The sequence below is a fragment of the Notolabrus celidotus genome, chromosome 13, assembly GCF_009762535.1.
Source record: "Notolabrus celidotus isolate fNotCel1 chromosome 13, fNotCel1.pri, whole genome shotgun sequence".
In the NCBI taxonomy this organism is placed as follows: Eukaryota; Metazoa; Chordata; class Actinopteri; order Labriformes; family Labridae; genus Notolabrus; species Notolabrus celidotus.
This window is the reverse complement of record NC_048284.1, coordinates 12,673,082-12,698,081: the sequence shown is the minus strand read 5'-3', so window position 1 is coordinate 12,698,081 and position 25,000 is coordinate 12,673,082. Positions and strand designations below refer to the sequence as shown.

The 25,000-nt window shown below is 41.5% G+C and overlaps 1 protein-coding gene across 2 annotated transcripts in view; it reads right to left on the bottom strand.

Annotated features, from left to right (window-relative positions):
• The window catches only part of utrn (utrophin), a 281,528-nt gene that overhangs the window by 44,870 nt on the left and 211,658 nt on the right, over nt 1-25,000 (bottom strand). For both annotated transcript variants that reach the window (XM_034699118.1, XM_034699119.1), the window contains exons 63-68: nt 21,160-21,221; nt 17,786-17,860; nt 12,831-13,032; nt 10,415-10,500; nt 8,973-9,130; nt 3,290-3,456 (exon numbers count right to left, since the gene is read on the bottom strand). In XM_034699118.1, coding sequence (XP_034555009.1) covers nt 3,290-3,456; nt 8,973-9,130; nt 10,415-10,500; nt 12,831-13,032; nt 17,786-17,860; nt 21,160-21,221 — 750 coding nt within the window. The remainder of the gene's footprint in view (nt 1-3,289; nt 3,457-8,972; nt 9,131-10,414; nt 10,501-12,830; nt 13,033-17,785; nt 17,861-21,159; nt 21,222-25,000) is intronic.

Below are 25,000 nucleotides of genomic sequence, written 5' to 3'. Positions count from 1 at the left end.
TAAAACAGTCTGAATATGCTGACAGTGTGACAGACAGTTGGATTCAAACCAAAACACAACAAAGTGACACGCTGGAAGATGTTTTCGGTGGCGGCGGCGGAAACCAAGAGGCCGTTCAGCAGCTAAATAGAGACAGGAGCCATTCAGACGTAATAGCCCCAGTCTTTTATCTTCCTCTCTTCACCACTTCCCCCCAAGGTGAGCTGACTGATGAGCTCCGAGAGACACCCATATATCAAAGGATGCAACAGTGCACACAACACCACTAAGTCGAATGCACCATTACGCTCTGACATGCAGCGTATTACCACGAGGAGCAGCCGATAATTCAGCTTCAGAGCGGGGGATGAGGTGATGGTCATTAATTAATGAGTTGATCTACAAACAACTTTCAGTTCATTATGGAACCTTTAATGTCTTCTGTACGCAGGTGCTGTCCTTATATCTGTTACCAAACAAAGGTACCATTGAAAGTTTCCAGTTCATGAGCTTTAAATGATCAATGTTCAGATCAAATAAAGGAGGGACTGCACTTAGAGGAGTAAAATGGATGTGATAACATTAACAGTAAGGAAAAGAGATATGCTTCAGCCACTTCTCCATTAAAGTTTTCATTTTTAACCGTTAATCCATGTCTTTTAGGAATATGAAAAGTGTTTCGCTTCTTAATTCATCAATTTCTACTCATTAGATTAAATGCTCGTCCATTAATTTAAATTTTATGAGGAAAAAGTTTCATGAAGTGTTTAAATTAATTCTGATTAGTAACAGCTCTAATATTTAGCAGTTATCTTGACTGTGGTTTTATTTGCATCGTTCATTTCCATCTGTTTAAATAAATCAGCAGTGTTTCCCACGCAAAGACGACACCAAGATAAATGCCGATTACTTTTACACTCTACTTTTTCTTATCCATTCAAGAAGCGCTGCCATCAGGGATCAACGACTTAGACCATCTTTTGTTGCTCTTTGCCCCTCATGTCCTTTAACCCGCAGCACTTGACAAATGCAGGTGATCAGAGAGAGAGAGAGAGAGGTCCTTCAGTATGTCCCTCCTATTAATGCATCGACTGAGATGCAATGTCTCATGTTAAATATGAGCCTTCTCAAAATTATGTTTTTGAAGTTTTGTGCAGCTTGTTGCTGCAGATGTCATTCTGCACTTAGTTTTGGATCGTCGTGAAACACTATGTTACTAAAAGTCTTGTCCACAAGCAGAATAAATAAAAATAAAGAAGTCGAGCAAATTTAAGTTGTTTGTGAACATGGTACAAAAAGCTGGAGGACGAAGAAGATTTTTTATTATATTAACTTATTTAATAATATAATTAATAGACGATAACATAATAGAATATGGTTATCTATTTCATTATTACCAATAGAAACTCCATATTTTTTTCACATATCCAAGATTAAAACATGGCGCACATAGGCTGAATGGTTTAAGCGATGCATGTACAGAGGCTGTATTCCTCGTCGCAGCAGTCACTGGTTCGTCTCCCAGCCATGACCATTTACTGCAGGTCTTCCCCATAGACTGTATATAAAATATGGATGTAGTATCCGTGACGTCACCCATCTGTTTCTAAAGAGCTGTTTTGATGCCAATCGCCAGTGGCAGCCATATTGCTGCTGTCGAGCCAGTGTAACGTAAAGAGGCAGCGTTTGAGCCTCATAGCCAACAGCTATAGTGTTCCTGCAGTCAGCCGTGCCTCTCATGGAATAATCTCAATGTCTTCGAAATTGCTGCGTTAGGAAAAAATCCCCCCCCCCTCACAGTTAGAGCCGATCGAGAAATGAGCTATCCAGACTACACTCATCTTTTGTGCCAGACTGTAAACATGTTTATTTCTGCTGTAAAGATCGTCTTTTTTGAATTGGTGTGTATGTGGTTTCCAGTACTTCTGGAGCCAGCCTCAAGCGGATCCTTGATGAACTCCAGTTTTTAGCACTTCCGCATTGGACTACATTGGATATTTTTAGGCCGGATGTTACCGTTTGGTCTTCCCCCGCTCTCTGCTCCTCACATTTCCTGTCTCTCTTAAGCTGTCCTATCAAATAAAGGCAAAATTGTCCCAAAAACAACAAACAAAAAAAACCATGGCGCACTAACAGAAGATAAGAGATGACCTAATAAAAGGTTGTCAAACTGTATAACATTAAAAACAGAAGTCAACATTCAACTAAACACCGTGAAGTTTTTTGTCTTACAAGCATTTTGCAGCATAAGCTATTCAATCTTAAATGTAGCAGGCAGGTCCGAAATGAAGTAAACATGTAAACATAACACATGTTGATGCCAGCGTGCTTCACTTCACAATAAATGGTGCGAGCTAAATGTGGTTTGCTGGCTTGTTAACATCCCTGCTAATCTGCAGCTTTGGCTTTGACAACTATCACACACATCTGCTGACACGTTGACCGTTCCTGCCTGGCTTTCCAGATGATCCCATGTAGTTAAAAAAAAAAACAACCTACATGGTATAACAAAATGAAATCTATAAAAAATGCCAGCCAAGCGTTTTCCCCTTCCACTTCCTCCTTTGCTCCAGGCCTTTGGCTCCCGCCATCGCTCCCTCTCATCGATCAATGACACAACTCGGGAGACGTGTGCTTCATCAAATGTCTGACTGTATTTCTCTTTCTGCTGGCAAAGCAGGCAATCTGAACGGGGACCATCCTGCCACTCTGCTGCAGGATCCTCAGACCACATGAAACCATTTCCTTCTACACTGGGAGAAAACTGTCAGTGGGGAGGATTGTTTTGTGATAAATTGCCTACAGAACTGTATATCTTTCTTTACCTGTTCCTGTGAAGATGTGAGAAAATAAAAGATCAGGAACAAGTAGAAACAAAGGCAGCCATTGTTGTGTTGTGTGTGTGAATGCCAGTTCTGCTCAGTATCAGAGGGTGGTCTGTTATGGATTGCTTGCCAGCCAATCAGCTCTTCGTGATCTTTGTGAATGTGGCTATGCAGTGATTGTTTCTGTGCATGTGAGTGTGTGTGTGTGTGTGTGTGTGTGTGTGTGTGTGTGTGTGTGTGTGTGTGTGTGTGTGTGTGTGTGTGTGTGTGCGTGTGTGTGTTTTATTGCAAACCTCCGGATGGTATTTAGCCAGTGGTGTATCAGCTGTTGACATTTAGATAAATGCCTGCCCTCCAGAGCAGATCTGCCCTTTATGCTCAACCAGGAGAGAACAACACACAGCGCAGACACATTCTGTGTTTGTGTGTCTGTTTCGTCTATAACATGTTGCAGACTTTGTCTCTCTTTGTTTTCGTGCGTTTACCTGAAGCCAACAATAGGACACTCTTTGCAGATGTTGCACTTGGCTTGATGCTTGGCAGTCTCTGCCGCTGCCACTCTGTGCAGGACGGGAAGCCAAACCATCGATTGGGGCTCCAGACGCATCCAATCAACAAACTGCCGAGGCTCCAGCTCCACCTTATTGGTCACCTGGCAAAGGGAGGAGACAGAATGAAGAGTTAGGAGCCTTTAAATCAAAAAGTTCAGCAACCATGTGAAGTTTACAGTTTCTTCAGAGGGCTGATGGATGGCACATGGTGGAAAAACATGCACACAAGTATTCAGAGAAAAGGAAAAACAGGCCATAAGTCTATGCTTATTACCAAAAGCCTAATAAAAGATGCAGAGCAATTTAAGATGACCATATTTATTAAAGTGACTGCTCCCTCAGGCACATTATTGCCTTGAATTGTGGAGCAAGACAAACTAATTTTATGAGCTTCTTTTTCATGTTTATTGGCTGAAATATCCGACGATAAACACGGATTGATTTCAACACCCTCACTGCCCTTGTCCTATACGCCCAAAGCTTAGACGTTAGCGAACAGCCATATTTCTCTATGCAACTTTCAAAACACCCACAAACTCCTACTCTTCACTTCTTATCCAAACTTCTGGAGGTGTCAATTTTTATGTAACCTGCATTTGCATAGCATTAGGTCTTCTTTTTTACTGCTCTGTGTGTCACAGGATTTAGACAAGTAAACGACATGGTGTCCTCTTTGAAAGATTTGCCACTTTGTCAACAGGAACAACACAATAGAGCGTTCACCGGATATGTTTGAGGGGTGTTGCTGTCTGCCTGCAGATTATAATGAACCCATTGGAAAAACTCACACAGGGTGCAAAACTTTCACATGGTTGTTGTTAGCGCTAAACGAATCAAAGACGACCTTTCCATCATCCCTAACGCACAAAAAGGGCAGCAATCATAAGGAAGGGCTGAATATATTTGAAATAAGGAGTAATCAAAAGAAACACAGCGTGTGTGTGTTTGTGTGTGTTTCTCTGATCCCTTTCCCAAGGCTTATGTGGAGCAAAACTGCAGTGTCATATTTTCATAAGTATATCCTTCTGAAGATAACTTTTTGGAAGCAAACAAACATTAAAGACGCACACTGAAACCTAAAAACTTGGAATGAGGGATTTTCTTTTTTTATTTTTAGTAGCAGTGGTTCTTTTAAAACAACATCCAGCAGTGAGCTTCAGTGTGTGTGTGCGATAAGGTTAAATACTAAACAGTTTTGTAGCACAGCATCTGACAGGTGAATTTCTAAAAACAGGAAACACCTGTTAGCTGAGATTTGTACTTTTCTTTATTTTGAAAGTTTCCAATAAAAAGCTGACAACTGAAGCTCATTTTCTATTATAAGCTGCTGGTTTTTTGACAACACTGAAGCATGAGCAGAGCACTTTGCAGCATTTAGCAAGTTACAGTGGCAAAGTTCCTTTAAGAGGCAGAAAGCTTGAGGCGCTGGTGGCCCAGTGGTCTAAGCGCCCCACATACAGAGGCAACAGTCCTCATTGCAGGGGTTGCTGGTTCGATTCCCAGCCGGTTGACCATTTCCTGCATGTCTTTCCCCGCTCTCTACTCCCCATTTTACTCTCTCTTCAGCTGTCGTATCAAATAAAGGCGAAAAGGCCAAAAATATAACTTAAAAAAAAAAAAAAAAAGAGGCAGAAACCTTGAGCAGAACCAGACTCATGTTAGATAGACGACTGCTGAAACCGTGTTGGGGTTTGGAAAGAGGAAAAGAGAGAGATGAAGAGACAGAGATGACGGATAATGTTAGTTGTAGCAGCTGGAGTCTGGACCGTCCATTGGAAGACTCGTAATCTCAATATCTTTGAAATTGCCGCGTTAGAAAAAAATTCACCCCCCTACAGTGTGTGCCGATCGAGAAATGAGCTATCCAGACTACACTTGTTTTTTGTACCAGGATGTAAACATGTTTATTTCTGCTGTAAGGATCGGCTTTTTTGAATTGGTGTGTATGTGACTTCCGGTACTTCTGGAGCCAGCCTCAAGCGGATCCTCTATGAACTGCAGTTTTTAGCACTTCCGCATTGGACTCATATTTTTAGACCAGAAATTGCCTCTTGTGTTTCCCCTTTACATTATTATTACATTTATTATATTTTTTTATTTCCACCACAATCTGTCACATAAATATTATAACCACAATGCATGGAGTTAAGTGTTATAAACTAGGTCGTATAAACCAGGCTGCTTAAATGTTCCTTTGGGAGGACTCCCAGACCCTCCTTGTTCTTTCTGCCTCAATATGTTTAAGTACTTTCAGGGTATTAGGAGTTAGGAAACTATTACAATCCTGTAACCTCTAGGCTATCTACTGCCAAGGTTGCCCACCTAAAGTTTTTACCAGCCTTTATATTTGACAGGCGACAACCCGGCCTGTAAGATATAGTTGGGTTCTAAAGCAATGAAAGGCTTGTGTAAGTTATCAGAAGACAAGGACTTTGCAAACGAACTTTTCACCCTGATGGTTCTCAAATCAACTTTACATCCTCCAACTTCCTCTTTGACCTTCCCTCTGAACAATCAAAGTCTCTCCTCTCTCATACACCTGCTCATCTTCACCGTCCTCCCCTTCTCGGTCCTGTCTAACAGAAGATTTATTGCCCTTGCAGATTAATTACTGCAGAGAGGAGATGCCTGGATAGACGTATGGATGGATAAATGAAGGAGAGTGACAAAGGAACAGCGAAAGAGGCCATATTTATGACAGAGGGACTCGTTGATCGCAGGTCCATTAAACCAAACGGCTTGGGTGACTGCACTGTGTGGCAGACGGACACACAGGTGGCACGAGCTTTGCTTTCGTATTTGAGTGAGTGTGTTTTACAGCTCGGTTTCTAACCGGGCAACTAAGTTTGATGGAACTATTAATGAGACGCTGGACAACAGCTTTGGGAAATTTGTGCGTGTCAGGAAGCAAAGTGTTTGCCTTTAATGCCCTTTGAAGAAAAAAAAAGGGAGATAAGGTTGGAAGCTGCTTTACTCTGCTATTTTCAGAGGCACGGCAGAAGAGATCGCTTAAATTTATAGCATCCAAATTTTAATGTTTGGCTCACATTTATGACTGCCGAAGCATGAGCCAGGGGAGAAAAAGTGAGAAAAATGAAACAGCATTCCCCTGGGGGGACGAGGACATCATTAAATGCCAGTAACGTCCAGAGATAAACTCAGGGAAAGTGGTTAGCCGGCTGCAGTAAAACACTAGAGGACAGCCAGCAGAAGACTGGAGGCCATTTCAGGCTTCACGGTTGGTCAGCAGAGCTTAAATATTGAGGCTATTTTACAGGATTGAGAGAGGCAGCTCTGAGATGGCTTGGAAATGTAGAGGAGACTGAGGTGTATAATGGCAATTAGCTTTTAGAAGATGCAACGAAACTTCATCTCACACAGTGCTGATTACCTGCCACAAACTGTTACCAGTACTGTCACAGTATTGCAATACGCTAAACATTTTAACCAACATTTGGTTGTGCAGACCTTTGAATATTTTCATGTAATTGAAAGACAAATCAATGGATGGAAATATGTTGGCAGACAGTTGCAGCTGCGTTCAAGCTCAACAATAAATCTAAACCTCTAAAGCTCTTAAAGTTTGGAAGGATATGTAAGGAAAGGCTTCAAGGATGGCATCATAGGGGTCACATGTTAATTTTCATTGCATAGATTAATGATTATCTTCACTGTTTTTACTATAATAGAACTAGTGCACGAATATCGAAATTCTGACATTGCACTAAGATGCAAATGTGTCAGAGTAGTGCAAGGAAAGCATTCAGCGGGCTAACTGCTGTTAGCAAATCAATACACCTTGGATGGATGAGACATGGATTCCTGTAGCGCCATCAGCTGGTGCTCTAAATTGGCAGTCTGAGGTCAGGAGTTGATGGTCCAGTCAGGTCCAATACAGAGCATCAGCATCCCCATAACACCTGCCTGATAAAGATGTCTGAAAGCTGTCTGACATCTCATCAACTCCTGATGAGATGTCAGAGTTTTTTTCCAACTGGAGTTGAGATTCCTTAAAGCTGCTGTTGGTAGTCACAGAGTAAACATCTCTTCAGAGAGAGGGACTTTGAGTGTCAACACTATCCCTCCCAACCAGATTTCCTCTCAGCCCCCCAACACAGATCGGCATGTGCTGTCATGATAGTGCCGGACTCATAACCAATCGAAGACGTAGTAGGGTCCTTAACCAATCAGGACAGAGGGTTGGAGATTAGCTATGATTGGTCCGTCACAACGGGAATGAGGGGAATGATAACATTACTTGATACAAAGGCGTTGGAAATGCAGAGACTTCGCAATGGTCTCGAATTACTCCACTTACCGATGAGTACTGATGGGCATTACGACCTTTTCTCCAAACCCAGCAGAAAAAAAGTAAAAATTTTTACACCATTCCTACCAACAGCAGCTTTAATCAAGAAGTACTACAGAAGCTCAATGGTACATCTATGAAAGTACAATGGAGCCTTACGGCGACATAAAGGGGGAAAAAATGAAAGATTTCATGAGATGCTCTAGAGTTCCTTGTTTTGGTACGGTAGTTGGCTGCTCTTCTGATCTTCCTTTCAAAATAAAATACAGACTCAAATTGCGACACTGTTTTTGTACATTTATGACCTTATTTTTGTAAATGTGTGTAAATGCAACTTTAACCTTAACAATTATTCTTTTGTAATCTGCTACTGTTTTCCCTTTCACTTGACTCTATTACTCTGCTGCAGTAAAATAGGTTTACTTGAGGTCATTTCAAACAAAATATCTTTCCAGGACCTTTTTTTAGAAACCACCAGCAAGGGATTTGCTATTATCAAGGAAAACAAGACCCAAATATTGTCCCCCCCTAGCTTGGTAAATATCAACACCATTTATAACAGCTTGTCAGGGGCTTTGAGGGGACTTAATGATAACATTTTTTGTTTTGGGCAAATAAAGCTGTGGAATAAAAGATCATTCTACCAAGCCATAAAAAGACAAAACACCAAGGACAGTAAACAGAGTGCCTGGAAACTCTGAAACAACCAACTGTTCATCAAGATTATCTGATGGAAATATATATATATATATATATATATATATATTAGGATAACAGCAATCCATAGGCCACGTTGAGCTTATACCTTTAGTTAAATTATGTACAAGGGTTCAGTATTGTTCTCATTGAGGCCAGCTTTCCCAAACATTATCAGGATCAGCTGTTTTGAAAATGCTACTTCTTTTTTAACGACAAACAAAGGAGAGTTTCTTTCTGTTTAATGTTCTGAAAAAGTGTCGATCAGAGTTTCTGAGACCTTCAATTGATGAATTCAATTTGTTTTGTTGGAACAATAGTCCATCTTCAGCAAACTAGCTGGTTTATGAACATAAATGCATCATCAGGCTGGAGGGTTCAAACATTTGGTGTTTTTCTTTATGTAAACACAAGCAGTAAAACACAATTCAAAGAAGATTTCATCCAGTGCCTGTAATCCATCCAGTATTAAGAACATTATGGGATTACTCAACCCCTGGCTTAGGGACTTAGACAGTTTATTCCTCCAATATTTGTGTATGAGTTCTGACACTGACTTGCATCTGTCAGAGCACATTTACATCCGTTGTGAGTGTTTGGGTGTGGACCTACGTGCTGGAAGCAGCTGCGGACGCTGGGTTCGATGTTGGAGCCTCCGAAGGCGGCCACCTCGCCCAGCTGCCTTGGGATCTGGATGGCTTCGTGAAGCAGCAGACCCAGCTGCCTCTGGTCGCACGTGTCGCCTGCTGATGCAACCTGGCTGAAGAGGTCTGAGCAGGGGGACGGGGTGTGGGAGGAAAAGCAAGACAAAAAAAAAGAGTGAGAGAAAAGGCTTGCAGTGTGTGGGTGATGTTAAAAATAAAAGATATTAATAGATATCGAGGGAGGAAAGCGTGAAATAGAGCGAGGAGTGGGATAAAAAAGTGTTTGCGTGTGTGGCAGGAAGGGACAGCGAGGAGGAAATATGTGTCTTAATCTTTAATCTGTCTGACTTCTCACAAGCTAGACTCTAATCTCTCTCTCTCTGCCTCTGAATCCTGCGACTCGAGATTGACAGAGCTGTACTGGATATGGATGCCTGCCCAGTGACTCACAGGCTCGGCCAGTTATCGCGCTGGCGGCATTATATTTTAGATTTTTTTTGAAGGTATGACACATCTTTGAGCTCAGACACACACTGAGCAGAGATAACAGAGAGGGCAAATCCGTAAGAAGAGAAGAGAAGAGAGAGGGAGGGGAGGGCATGACAGGTCTTTCTGCTCAGCTTGCGGATGACTTTGATCTCTGTGTGAGGTTCTCGCCCTGATGCTAGCTCCTCCGTGTCTGCATGCACATCCGCACTGACCCCATTCCAATACACACCTCTCGTGTCATCTACACCCACATCTCTCTCCCAAAAGATTACATTTGACATATGGCACCGTCACAAAGTGAGTGTCAAACGGCTGCACGCCTGGTTAGGTGCGTGTGCTGCAATGTGTCGCTATATGCATACGACTGACAGCCAAAGAGAGGCTGAAAGAGAAAAGGAGGAGGGGCGCAATCAGGCGTGTTTGATACCCTTCTCAGGCTAATAGAAACTGCCAGTGGAACGAAAAAGCTCAGGGAAGCCGCGGCAAGTGAGAGTAAGGAGGAAGTAAAGAAGGATAGGGCAGAAGAAGAGGAAGAAGTGGATAGCAGTGAGCAGACAGGGAGGCAGAGCCGCAGAAACAAAGAGCGGGAAGCTGAAAATGACGGTCTCTTTCTCCCAGAGCAGCAAGCCCTATATCCTCGCTCCCTAATCCTCCAAAATAAATTAGGGGAGAAATTAAATAAAGAACAGGGGGGAGTGCGTAGGAGGTCTCTCATCCAATTAGATGACCCTATTCTCCTGCTTCTGTCTCTCCCTGTCTTTGTGTCTTTCTATTTCTGCGAGTTTGATGGATACTGGAATTCTGCTGGGAATGCAGGATGGGACGGACTTGTCTCAGACTAGCCTGAGCAGTAAAGGAGGGATGGTGTGTATTAGTGCATGTGTGCATCAGAACATATCTTTCCTCCTGGCTTGGACTTACATTTGTATTTCTCCTCCAGGTGTCCCTTGGAGAGAGAAAGCAAACCAATCTTCATGGACAGGACTCGGATCTTCCCACTGCGGCCACTGCAGACACAACAAACACGGACACAACACTTCACACACCGGCTCTGACTTACTTATATTTGTTGACGGTGTGTGTACAAACAGAAGGTTTATGTGTGTTCACTTCAGTTCAGAGCTGAATTCTAAGCAACAGCAGTGACAGGAAATCATTATTTGCTCAGAAAGTGGAGGATCTTCAAGTGTGTGTGAGTGCTCTTTAGCGGCAGTGGAGTGCTGGTGAGATTATTAATAACCTTTCTGTGTATCAACAAACAATTATGAAACAGTAAGCATGTTAGTTTACAGCATGTGAACACACATGTAATATACAGTGTATGGATGCTGTATTTGATCACACTGTGTATGCGTGTCAAAACCAAACAGAGTGTAGCAGATCTGCTGGAACATATGGCATGTTCACGATGTGTGTATGTCGAGGAATGAGTGTGTACATAATGCATGAGCACTGACAGCAGCAAACAGATGGAAGTAAGATCATTTCAGATGATTTTACCCAGTCTGTTTTACACACTTTACACGCTGTACGAGGAAGAGATGATGCAATACCAACTTTTTTTCAACCCCTCTGATACTTCAGCAACTCGAAAGAAAAACATCACACAGTTGACGTCTAGCTAACTTTGATAAACACTTCACTCTGTGCTGTTTCCACTCTTCACCTGAATTACCCAACTTTTGGCGTTACTTGCAGTGTTGTAGTAGGGGAGGGAGAACGGTGTTGGTTGTCACACCGGTTGGTTAGCACACTTGTTATATCTCGCCACCAGAGGGCACTTCATCTAATTGGGGTATGGACATTTCCAGAATTAGGATCAGTAGTATAAATCGAGAAGTATAAATCAGCCTTTATCTAATGATATAGACTGCTATACTGTTTTTAAGCCCCTAAATATCTACTCAATTTATACTAAGGGCCGTCATGTGTGTCCATCTATGTGTCGTCTTGAATCCTGCCAGGATGCCTTTGTTTTGCTTTAACAGATTTGAAAGGAAATACAAGGAAGAACAACTTGTTTGATATGGAAAAGAACCATTTAACACACATCTGTCCAGGATGCACCCGTAAAGGTCAGTGAGATACTGATGATGATCACGATAGTGTTAGCAACTAGAGTGACTCAGCCAAAGGATTCAAGATGTTTGGTCAGTTAAAATTATGTAGGTGGGTTGCAGGTATTCTTGAGTTTATAAGACACCTGCAGTGATCCCACCATCAGAAACAATGAGTGTGTCCCTCTATCAAGAGCTGCAGTGCTCATTTACATGCGACACAGCACTGTGACTTCATTGATCATTTAAATCTCCAGACAAGCCAAAAGGATCAGTCAGAATCTAATGTAAGTAAGGAAATATGTTTTATTAGACATCCAAAAGGTCCAGGTCCAGGAGCTAAACAGCCGTCCTTTTTATAATACATTATAATATTAATAATGACTCAGATATGGATATCAATGAGGACTTGACTTGGACTTGACTTGGACTTGACTTGGACTTGACTTGGACTTGACTTGGACTGGACTTGGACTGGACTTGGACTCGACTTGGACTCGACTTGGACTCGGACTCGGACTTTTCATTGGTGCCTTGAGCTTGATTAAATCACTTATAATCAGTCATAATCTAATGTAAGTAAAGAAATGTGTTTTCTAGACATCCAAAAGGTCCCACACATTCAGTCCAGGTCCATGCATTAAATAGACGCTCTTGTTATGATACATTATAACATTAATAATGATTTGGATATGGACTCAGTTAATGAGGACCTGACTTGGACTCGACTTTGACTCAACTTGTACCCGACTCTGACTCTGAGTCGGACTCGGACTCAGACTGGACTCGTGCTCGACTCAGACTGAACTCAGACTGGACTCAGACTGGACTCAGACTGGACTCAGACTTGGTGACTTGAGCTTGATTTGAACTTAAACGCATAGGTCTCGACTCAGACTCAAAGTTTGGTGACTTGACTACAACACTGGTTAACTGCTGATGGTATCAGTTTGGTACATAGGCTAATCTACTTGCCAATACCTGAAATATGGGTAGCCAATATTAGTACTGCAAAGCTTGATCCGTAAGGCAACTGGATTGGTAGAAATTCTTGAACCATTCTTCTACCATTCAAGAATTTCTACCAGTCCAGTTGCATTACGGATCAAGCTTTGGATTACCATGACCTGGATGACCTTCACAGAAATACTGGCTCTGGTATCAGTATTGCAACAACTATTATAGATAGAAAAAGTGGAAAACCTTCATGATAAATTCAGAAAACAAAAGAAGCAGATAGTGGTTCTTTGTCTTTAAAGGTTAACAGTGCGTATACATACGTGTCGTAAACATTGAGCAGCCAGTTGAGACACATGTCCACACAGAGCGGCACGTTGACCAGGTCTTTGTGCTCCTGCTCCAAACCATCGTAGATCGACGTCAGGCAGTTGATGATATCAGGAACGGACCTCAGCTGACTGTTATTGGTCATCTTGTGCTGCTCAAAGGTGCTCTGGGCCACGCTGAGGTCCAACAAGTCCACTGTGGAGGAAGAGAAAGGGGGAGAGAAGCAATGAGGGTACAGAAACAAGAAGGTTTGAAACAGAGAAGTGAAAAAGAAGAATGTAGGAGAGCAGAGGAAGGTTAACAGGACCAGACCAAGGGAACAGAGAAGAAAGGTTTAAAGAGAAAAGAAATCACATAAAGGATGACAGCAGACAAAAAGAAAAGCAGAGACAGGGGGAACCATTAGTAACCTTTCAGACTTGTTCATTGGGCTTTTAGAAGTGCCAAAAAATATCTGAACAGGGCGAGGAGCTGAAAATGGCACAGACTATTCATAGAGGCACTTCAAACGTGTAGACTTGACTGATATTTTGTCCAAAATAGTTCAAAAACAGCTAACTGTGAGAGTCTGCCGGGAGTGCAGACAGAGAACAGACGGATCATAGTACTGAAATATTAATGCGAGAGAGAAATCTGAACAGAAGAGACAAAGAGGAGAGAGTGTAAGAGACAGTATCAAACAGCGTAATCAGCTGAATTATCAAACACACACACATCCAGATAAAACAGGGCAAATGAAATATGGTTGAAAAAGTCAAGACACTAAACACACTTTAGAAACACTTTGAATCCGTGATGTTGAACAAGCAGAACGCTCCATCTGAACAAGTCCATTAGGCGAGTTACTGAGTATGATCTTCCCAAAATAAGCAACACGAAATAATCCAGCCGTGGAGTACGATAATGTCATCCAATAAGAATTCAACTGGCATCAAATTAAGTCTAAAATAGTCTCTCTGTCCCATTTTCTGGGAAAGGTTTGGAGTATGACGTGTGTTCTCACTAGAAATGTGAAGGTTTTTGAATGTTACACATCATTTTCCCATAATGCAATGCACATTTAGTAATTCTGAGGCATAGACTGTTTCCGAAACGGCCTGCTACATACTACTTACTAATGTACTAGGCAGTAGGTATTGCCTACTACATACTGCATTTGAATTTAGTATGTAGTATGACTGTTCTGTCCGATCTGTCATGCAGCATGCTGAGCCAGACTTCGCTGGATTTCCGGTTTCGGAAAGCGGAAGTAAACAACGGCGAAGCCGATAAATAAAAAGCTTATTTAGCATCCATTTATGATTTAAAAAGTTATGAAGTGGTTTATATGTAATTTGATAACTTTCACAGCACCCAAAAACGGATTTCCTCCCGTCAAAAAATGAGGAAAAAGAAAAAGCAGAACGAGCGCTGTGCATTATGGGAAACAGTACGCGAGGAAGACTGGTCCGATGCACACTGAGATATTTTCCCGAATCAGTAGACATCCGGGGAGTTTTGGCATACTGCAGATTTTGCTCTTGTTCACATACTACTTACTACATACTGAATTTTGGACATATCAGTACGTACTGCTAGTATAGTAGGCGATTTCGGAAACAGCCATAGACTGTATATCAAATGGACGTCATCTCACTCGGCTTGAAGTGAGGCCGCCGCAAAAACTGCTCCACCTAGTGGCTGGCTGCAGTATAGGTAAAAAAACTCTGTCTCCCCCATTCATTTGAATGAGGCTGCGGTCAAACTTTAAAAATAAATACACGTCGTACGAATGTTTCTCACATCCGTATGCTGTGGTGATATGTAGTTAGTATTTGACTGTTTTGTGTTCACGGTTTTTGTTTTGATGTTCCTCATCTCCTCTTTTTTCTGAAAAGTTTCTTTTCGTTAGTTATTAGAGGTCAAAAAACAGGGTTCTACATCTGGGTTTGCTTTGGTTGACAGCTGCCGTACAGAGGACCTCGGGACAGTATGCTGTAGGGCGGAGCTTGTTACTGTGGTAACACACAAATTCCCTACTGCGCAGACTCTGGCTGCAGAAAATTTACAAGATGTCAGCTTTCTGGAGGGTGATATTTTGGCTTCAAAACCATACAATGGAAAAAGTCGGAGCGATGCTGTCCATTATGTACAGTCTATGTTCTGAGGAAGCTGTGATTTTTGCTCACAGCCAAAAGAAGTTACATTTCAAAAGTGAAATTGACCGCAGCTTTCAAAAAGACTACATCCAACTTAAAATGTGTCATGTTGTTTCTTGTTAGTATAAATCAGTGTGTGTAAATGTAGACGACACGCCGACATCTCCTTCTGGTAAAAAGTGAAACCAAAATTCCACCACATCAGGTATATTGCATTGATGATGTTTTTTTTTTAGAACCAAGACATGCACAGGAGCTGTAAGGCCAGTGGAGCGGTGATTCCTTTAAGATGACTATATGGCTATGTTCACACTGCAGGCAATTGACCAGGTCAGATTTTTTAGAGGCAGTGTGAACACTCAAATCTGTCCCAAATCAGATTTTTTTCAAATCCTATCTAGACCACTTCCATATGTGGTCCTTAATCAGGTACAGATCAGATTTTTTTCAATGCGACCTCAGTGTGAACGGCCAAAGCGAATTTGATGCGCATTAGATACTTTCATGTCACTTTACAGCGACACACGTCACAATTCTGTGCAGCGGTAGCCTTGCAAAAATGGAGGATAGCAACGATGGAGCAATTCAATTGAGTTTCCTGCAGAAGGAGTCTTGGGGAGTGCTGCTGACAGATGTAATTGAAAGTTACCCTCAACATCCAGAAGTTTTGAATAAACTCTGTCTCTGTGAAACTAGTAACGTCGCAGATCCACCACTCCTGACTCCGTGTCCGCATCCACATAGACCTTTCAATCGTATATGCGGCCACAGCTCCGTAAAAAGCCGAAACAAGCAATTTGGCTCTCTTTTTCTTTATACTTGACCTCCTCAACACTTGGTCATTCATTCTCCGGCTCCCACTGCACAAAAACTTTGTAACTAAGGCGAAAATGCTGACTTCCTCCATGTTTACATTTGTGAAACAGCTGCATGTGACATCATTGTTACTGTTCTTTTGCGCATGCGGGGCAGTTCAGAGCCGCAAACAGTTCACACTGGAATCGGATACAGGTGACATTATAGATGGTAATGTGAACAGGCAAACAAAAAATCGGATCTGAGCAAAAAATCAGAATTCAGCATTAAGCCTTGCAGTGTGAATGTAGCCTAAGTATCAGTGGACATTTCGCACAGATACAAATCTTTCATTTCAATGAAATTACAGACATATTAGTGGTGAGTTCACACCCTGATGGGAATCCTAATAAGTGTTTTATTTAAGTTCGGCTGTAAAGGTCAACGAGCTAGCCTCATCTCTTCTCAAACAGCTACACAGTGAAGTAATTACAGTGTTTTATCAGCTACAGGTGGTTTCAAGGCACTGATTAAATGTTAATGCTGTGTATTTGTTTAACATATACATTAGCTATTTTGGAGCTATATGAAGAGTGAAATAACAGACAGGTTTTCATCTTCAGGTGCTCACTAGCACTTTTCAACAAACACTTTTAACTCTGCCCCTCCTCCTAAAGCCCCTTACTCTTGCATCCTTTCCTCCATCGGGTCTCCTCATTCGACCCTTTCACTCCCTCCTCGCCTCATGTCACCCCCAGATCCCCAGACAGCACTAATTACTGGGGTGCATCTGCATCGAGCGGGCACAGCGGGACGGCCATTCCTGTCCGAGAGCAACGCTTCACTTTCTTCCCAGTGTTTTTTTTTTTCACAACACACGCAGACGAAGCTGAGAGGCTGTGTCAAGTTAACGGGATGCTCATTTGTGTTTCTCCGGCCCGCTGGCTCAGACTTAACCCAATTAGCTGTTTCATAGTATCCTTGTCATGAGTGTTTGTGTGTGCGTGATTCCCTCACACACTCGGGTTCCACAGCACAGATTCCGCATAATTCCAGGCTCATAACTAATAACTGTTGATCCCTCTGCTGTTTGCATCCCTGCATGTGTGTAAGCGTGTGTGTGTTTTCGCTTCTCTAATCTAATGGGTGAAATTTAATTGAATTGCATCGTCAAAACCACTTGAGCTGATTCATTCCTACGAAAAACACACGCACACAATCACGACATGAGATAGCAAAGCAAGACACCTGAATCATTCAAGGTCATTTAAAGCAACAAGCACCAAAACCACTCTGATACCCACGATTACTCAGGTACACACACATCCAAAAGAATGTTTCTTTTCACACATGCACACAGAAAATTTCCTGCAACAGCAGGATATAAATGAGCAGTGTGTGCTCGCAGTGTGTGTTGCTATAATAACGTCAACAGCTGGATAATAGTCCGCATTTGTCACAGTTGCTGTTTCGCTGTGCTGAGCCGGAGTATCTGCTGCCATGCTGGTTGAGAGCTCGCAAAAAAAAAAGCGGGAGTCTGCACGCACCTGCAATGTGTGCGGGGTGTGTGTGTAGATGAGAGTTGATAGCCACCTGAGACTGCACATAATAGCCGCCTTTATCAAAGGCTTCCATTATAAACGAGAAAACAGCAGCTCTCCAGTTTGGGGGGGAAAAAAGTCCCACCTGTGCAGAGTAAATGAGGCTATGCTCAACAGGCTGAACACAAGCACCAGATGTGACTGTGCGTGGACTAAAATCCTGCACATACACACACATGTATCAAGTTTGAGTGTGTCATTTAAAAGCCAAAATATCCCTGGCTCCTGCGCTTTTCTGGCAGAGCATCAAATCATCACCTCGCTGCACCCAGACTTCAAAAGAAGCTAGACCACGACTGTAGGTATAAACTCATGTACAAGTGAGAGTGTGTTTGTGTGTGTGTGTGTGTGTGTGTGTGTGTGTGTGTGTGTGTGTGTGTGTGTGTGTGTGTGTGTGTGTGTGTCTTGACTCACAACATAGAGCTTTCTGTAGTCTCCGGATCTTCATGGCTGTTCGGTACGCTGAGAATCTCACGTTGTTCAAGTCCGCTACAGGCAGGGATAGAAACAGAGAGATGAAAGGAGACAGACATAAAAACTCTGAGACACAAGTACAACTGAAATCTTCCTGCTGGGCGACACAAGCACGACCCGCGTCTTCTATAAAAGCTCACTTTTTGGTTTGTTATTGTCTAGAGAGACGACAAAGGGGGAGAGGTGGGCTAGAGCGTGGACTGTGTAATTAGGTTAGTGAGTTCTGTCTCAGTGGGGGCCAGTGCTATTTGTTGAGCCGACAGCCCGGAGAAAAAAGCTCCCAAAGTTTCACAGCTTATTACTTATCCTGCTGCTCATTAAAACGCAGGCAGACTGGCCGCCCCACAGGGACACACGCATGTATACGGATATTATCAGGGAGCAAGAAGATCAGGGTGCAATATTCATTAAGCTTAATGTAAAGACTAAAATAACAAGATAAGACAGAAATTAGTTTACAGGAGTTTATTTATCCCCTCATTCGACACAGGCTGCTACCTCAGGCATGTTTCAAGAATTGATGAGCATGTAGAAGCAGCATGAGTCGACAGTTTAACTAATCGATATGAAACCTCGACATGTGACAGCTCTAGTAGATCTAGTAGCAAACTGTGTTCCTTTTAAAAGGACTCCTGTTGTAAACTAATACAGAGAGTACAAAGTTTCAGTTTGTCGGCCTAACTTGTGAATTGTCTCCGTTCTGATTGTCTCCAAGTAAACTTCAAGTTAGAGACAAGAACTGGTGTGATCAGAGGGTTTATGCTTAAGTATGAGGCAGACTCAGGGTAACTAAAGCTCCAATTAGCAGACTTTTATTTACAAATCTAGCCAGTAAACATGCAAAACAAAAAAGGTTGACAACTGTGCCTTCTGTGTTTTAATAACTATTTATTACTGCCTATTTATTTCAATTAAATAGTTTAGCTGTTCTATTTATTCAATATATATATGTATTGCAACATTTGCACCCTGCACTACCTCACTTACTATTTTATCTATTTATCTATTCCCTCCTTTATCAATAATTAGTTTAGTTTAGTTTAACTCAAATAGTCAGCCCTTTCTAGTCTGTCCTCATTGTTTCGTCTTGTTTTTATATTCTGTCTTTGTTGTCAGTGTATTGTTTGTCTGTCATTTTATTTGCACTTGCACTGCTTTGCACCTGCCATGTGAGAAATGTAATTTCGTTCAGCTGATTGACAATAAAGTTTGAGTTGAGTTGAAAAAACTGGTGACATAAGTGAGTGAGGATGAACAAAATCACGACAGCATAAATCTTGGTGTCTGCTGCTGACCGTTCTCCCCCGGCCTCCCACAAACAACTGATCATACACATAGAGGCAAACGTCTCCAACTACAAGCATTTGGATCTAACCATCCTCCATGCAGGATTGGGAGGCCATGTCAACACACAATAGGAGAATAATACATACACAGAATGATTTTGGTAAGTTGTTCAATTTCCTACAGTAGTTGATTGCATCACAACATGCACTATTCCTGTCATTTGACTCCTTTGCGTCTCAACTGTAACTGAAACCTGGAGCTCTTCCATCTTTAAAGACCATCAATGAAGGCTTAAAATCCCAAGCTGTAGGTAACATTATAAAATGGAGCCTCAGATGTTTTCTTTGGAGGCATAATTTTGGGTTGTTTCATGACAATAAAGCTGTTTTGAAAGTAACATCCACAAACTGTGTCTAACTTTATATCACTGGAGAAGCAGCTAAAACAAAGGGAGACTGAATAGTGCTGAATTGAATATAAGATAAATAAGGAGTTTTTTGAGCTGCATATCATGCAAAGCTACTCTTAAGGTGTCCCAGACGGACATAATGAGAGCTGACAATGAGTGTAATAGGTCTTCTTTATAACATAGATTTATATCAGCATAAGTAACTGAAACATGACGTTTCTTGTTAACTTTGGATGTAAGTCATAGACTGTATAAAATATGGACGTAGTATCCGTGATGTCCCTCATCTGTTCCTGAGCGCTGTTTTGGAGCCAGTCGGCGGCAGCCATATTGAAAATGCGGAACTCAACCAGGCAGAGTGTGACGTAAAGAGGCGGAGTTTGAGCCTCTTAGCCAACAGCTATGGGTTCCCGTCCCGGAGTCAAGTCAGTCATGTCTTTATTTGGGCAAAAACTTGTAATCTTAATATCTTCTGAACCGTCGCGTTAGAAAAAAATTCACCCCCTGTACAGTGTGTGCCGATAGAGAAATTAGCTACATAGAGCCAAGGTTGAGGTTCCTCTGCCTGGAATCAACTCCCCACCAACATGAGAATGATAAAAAACAGATCGCTTTTAAAAAGTTACTTGGACAAATGCTGATGAATTTCTCATTGACATTATTAACTAATCACTGTTTTGAAAGTCTTTGTTTTATTAATTTGTTGTGCCATGTGTTTGTGACAATTTTGTTTTAGTTTTCCATTATTTGTAGTTTACTGCTACTCATCGTTTACTTGCTCAGATACTTAGTTTATTTTTCATTTTCATTCTGGATTTTTATAATTGGCTGCTATTGCATCTTCGTTTTATGGATAATGTGTGATTTTAAATAATTGTTTTTCTTGTTTTTGTTTTGTTATGTGGACCCTAGGAAGACTAGCAACCACAATGTGGAAGCTATTGGGGATCCTAATAAATAAAGAATAAATAAATAAATAAAGCCATTGTTTGAACCAGGCTGTAACAGCTAAAGACCCAGCTCTTTAGGAAACACTATGCACTTAGCTAGACTGTTCTCCACTGTTGTCCCCAGTGGCAGATCATGTCTTCCAGCTACAGTTGACTCGCACTGTCCTGCTCTACTCTGGGAATCTGTGTTCAGCTCTTGAGTGACCCAGCACTTGGTACTTTGGTCGTTATTGTGGTGATGTTAATTGTTGATGAAGATAATGGAAGGTCTTAAATGGTTTGGTTGCTTCATTGTAGATGTTCCTTATTTTGAAAAAAAAAAAAAAAAAAATTCCTTACTTACTTTTGTGCATTGCCTTTACACTGCTTTGCAGTACCTGCACCCAAATTGACTTGAAGCACTTTGTTACTCTTACTGATCTTGTTTCCTCTTGTCTAGATCTTTGCTTGTGTTGTTCTTGTTCTTGTATGTACGTCACTTTGGATAAAAGCGTCTGCTAAATGACATTGTAACATTGTAACATTGTAAACAATTGGTGTGTATATGGTTTCCGGTGTTTCTGCAGCCAGCCTCAAGCGGGTTCTCGATGAATTGCAGTTTATAACACTTCCGCACGGGCTTCATAGTTTGAGACTGGAGGTTGCCGCTTGGTGTGAGTGTTTCTTACCTAAAGACTGGTAGAGCTCAGTCATCTTTGGATGGTCCCAACACGTCGTCTGCGTCTGGTGACTGAAAACACAACAAAAGAGGAGAGGTATAACATGAGAAATGCACCCAAAGCACATGAGTTGACACACAAACACTTCAGGAGCCACTCACATCAAAACACACAAACAGAGATACAGACAAAATGTTTCAAGGTTTATTACAATAGACAGACGACTATTTTAAAGCTGAAGAACAAAGAGGATGGAGACAAAAAACGTTGCCAAACAAATACACACATCTGAATTCACCCAGGCTTTTGTTACAGTTGTCATAAAGACAGCCTGATTTGAAGTTTGTCATCTCAGTTGTTGACTTTTATGCAAACTTTCTTGCATTATCAAAAGAGAGGCCAGAAATTCTTCCACAAATTATAAATCAACGACTCAAATTAATGGAGAAAGATAAGGTAATGCCCACACAAACACAAGCAGAAGTTTATCATGGGACCAAACGTCAACTCCCTGAGAGCATTTTTTCTCTTCAGACAGAAGCCTCACACGTACACACACACACACACACACGCACACGCACACACACACACACACACACACAAAACAACACAAACAGACCAAATCTACTGGAAAACTAACACTGCAGAAATAAATAAAAAAGAGCAACCCCCCAAAAAAACACAGATCAAACATGGCTGCTGTCACACACAGGACAGCAAAGAAGCCGACTCCTCTCGAGCTACAGCTGCAGATCAGTACATCCATTTGATGTCACTGCTGGCCGTGATTTGACTCTCTGTGTTTGTGTATGTGAGTTTTCAGAAAGCACCTGGCTGTCAGAAGCCACGCTCAGATCTGCGTGGAATGTTTGAGGAGATTTCTAGGAGACGGAGCTTTTGAAATAAGACTGGTTTTGAATGCAGAGGCTCCCCGGCGGGTTCTGGGACGGCTCTGACAGGCAGGAGGAAGTGAAGCTGAGCGCTGACAGTGAAACCAGAGAGATGGCAGAGAGATTTTCATCACTATTCAACTAGCGTACAGAGCAGTGACCCCATTCGCACCTACACCTGGACCTTACTGTATGAAAAACAAGGCTGGTGTTTTATTTTGACAATCTACAAAGACCATGCAAGACGTGAAGGAAGTTTTTAATGAAAGCAAGTGCAGGTATTTATGCACATTTGCTGCTTTGAGAAAGAACACTCACTATCTGGACAATAACTCCTGTCATTTATGTGTTTGTCATTGAAGTGTGACAAGCTACATCAAAGACGAGACGGTGCTTCTGTAATGATAGGACGCACAATCATCAAACTACACACAATAAAACATCTTTGTGTTTTTGTGCACAGCATAAGGAAGGCAGCATTTCCATCAACAGCAGCATTAGAAACATTGTGTTTGTATCCACAGCTCATGAATGCCATAATGAGAACGACAGAGTTGTCAGGTTCGTCTGTCCTCAATGCTTTCACGTCGACTCATTTCTTTTGTAACATCTGAACAATCTTTTTGTTATCCTTTGGGAGGGAGAAAAATGCAAACGACTGACACATTTACAACTAAGCTGCTGTGGTTAAAACAACACAGTGGGGCAAATTTACAGGCGAGAGGCATCAGGGACTACTAAAGAGCAGCAGTGGTTTTATAAAGCGGATTTGAAAACATTGACGGGTTACAGAAAGGAGAACATCCTTGGTGTGAGGTCACTGCCTTTTAGAAATATGGATCACCGATGGTCTGTTTTGTTGCAACACAAACAAACTGCAGCAGGAATTGCTGAGAAATGGACTGAGATACGTTTTTTTTTCAGTGTTAAAGGTCTGGCTGTTGTTGTTCTATATTACAGTTTGATTGACAGCTTCCACACCAGTACTGACACAATGAACCAAACAAGCAAGAACAACCAAAGTCCCTCTTTTATTTTTCTATAACCCGACTGTAATTCTGTTCAATGTTCATCAGTGGCTACGTTTACATGAGACTTTTAATTCCTCTTTAATTCAGAATAAAAATTAAATCCTCTTTAAAAAGATAAGAGAACAAATAACCTTGAACACACCTAATTCCGAATGAAAATTACCATTCCGAATTAAACTTAAATCCGAAGTAAGTGGCTGGTTTATTCTCATTTTTAATCCGAATTGAATAATTCCTCAATCATGTATATGTTCGTTCCACTTTAAATTAATTCCGTAAGGCAAAGGGTTTCCATCAGCTCCACCTCTTAGTCTTTTTCCAGACCAACTTGAAGTCAGGATATATGGCAACCACCATCGTTGGGCTTCATTTGTACCCCTCTTCAGGTGACGTTGCTGAGACTAAGTCCTTGTTTTAACAGTCCATGGGTACAACGTGTAAAATTTAACATCAAAAATACCATTACACTTTTTTTTTTCAATTCATATTATTGTTATTGTTGTTATTATTTTTATTATTATCCTAATTACTATTAATACAATTATTTATATTGTTTTTATTATCATTATTACTATTTTTTATTTTTGTGTTAATCATTAAAATTGTAATATTATTATTATTTTGTATGTTTGTATTTACTTATTTTTAATTGTGTACCATCTATTTATTTATTCGGACTATGGACTAGGTGTTTTCAAAAATCTTGTTCGTCTTCTTTGTCTCTGAGTCTGATGCCTGCATTGCTGTTTTGTGATGTTGGCTGACTCTAATAAAAACGTTCCAAAAAAACCCAAAAACATTACATGACATCACAGAATAAGAACCAGCGGATCAAACTGGTTCACAGAAATGGATATAGCAGGAGGAGGATGAGATTTATGTAGAAACTAGGATACATGTTTGTTTACAACATGTTCTTTGGAGCTTTCTGTCCCAGCATGAGAGCAATAGAGGCTTCTGAAACCATCCAACACAACATTAACAGATTAACACCACTACAACTGAGCTTATCAAAAGAGCATGCTATTCCTTCAACATTCTCTGTGTAATGTTGCTATTTCCAGCTGCTACAGAGCCCAACAGATGGTTAAAGTGTGTTTTCTCAACGGCTTAATAATTACCCAAAAGCACTAATTCCCGACTACTTCAGAGCGTGTCTTTTTTATTCTGTTGTTTTAGCTCCAGCTTCTGCACCACATTCCTGCTTGTTCACAGGAATGTGTTGCTGTAACACAGTGACCCAGCATCCTGAATAATCATGAGTGCACAGATGAATGATCTTCTTCGTATCAGGATCAAAAATAAAGAGAGGGGATGAATCAAATATCTCCGTAGGATTTCAGAAACTTTCTGTTTTTCAGTGACAGCACCCTGCCAGACTTCTCCAGGAGTGTCTCTGACAGGTGATAAGTGCCTGTATTCACCGCCTGACATCTTCTGTCTTTCTCTGGCTTTCACCTCTTATCCTCTGCCTCTTTTTTTTTTATCGCTCTTAAAAAACGTAACCCCTTCCCTCCTGGAGTCGAAAGTTTTCTGATTTGAATCTACAGTTGAAGCAGATTTGGATTCTTTACAAAACTTTGTTCAAGTAATTTTCGCCTATGGGGAAAAGAGACCCATTATAAAACGTCCACCCATGTATTCACAGGGAGTCTTTTCAGTGAAGGACCAATTCCACCAAATGCTTTCTGACAAAAACATCCAGAAGAGTCCCTGAATGCTGAGGCAAACTTTCCCCTAATCTTTACTGAGATGCAGTCTTGCTACATTTCCTCCCACAAGGCCTAAAGGCGTGTGAGCCCCCACCCCAAAGAAGTGCCAGAACGGCTGAAGTGGGACGGCATGCGAGGGCTGCCAGCATGACAGCAGGCACAGAGCATCGCGTGAAGCCATCTGATTTCCAACCCCCCCAATATGTCGCTTGAACTC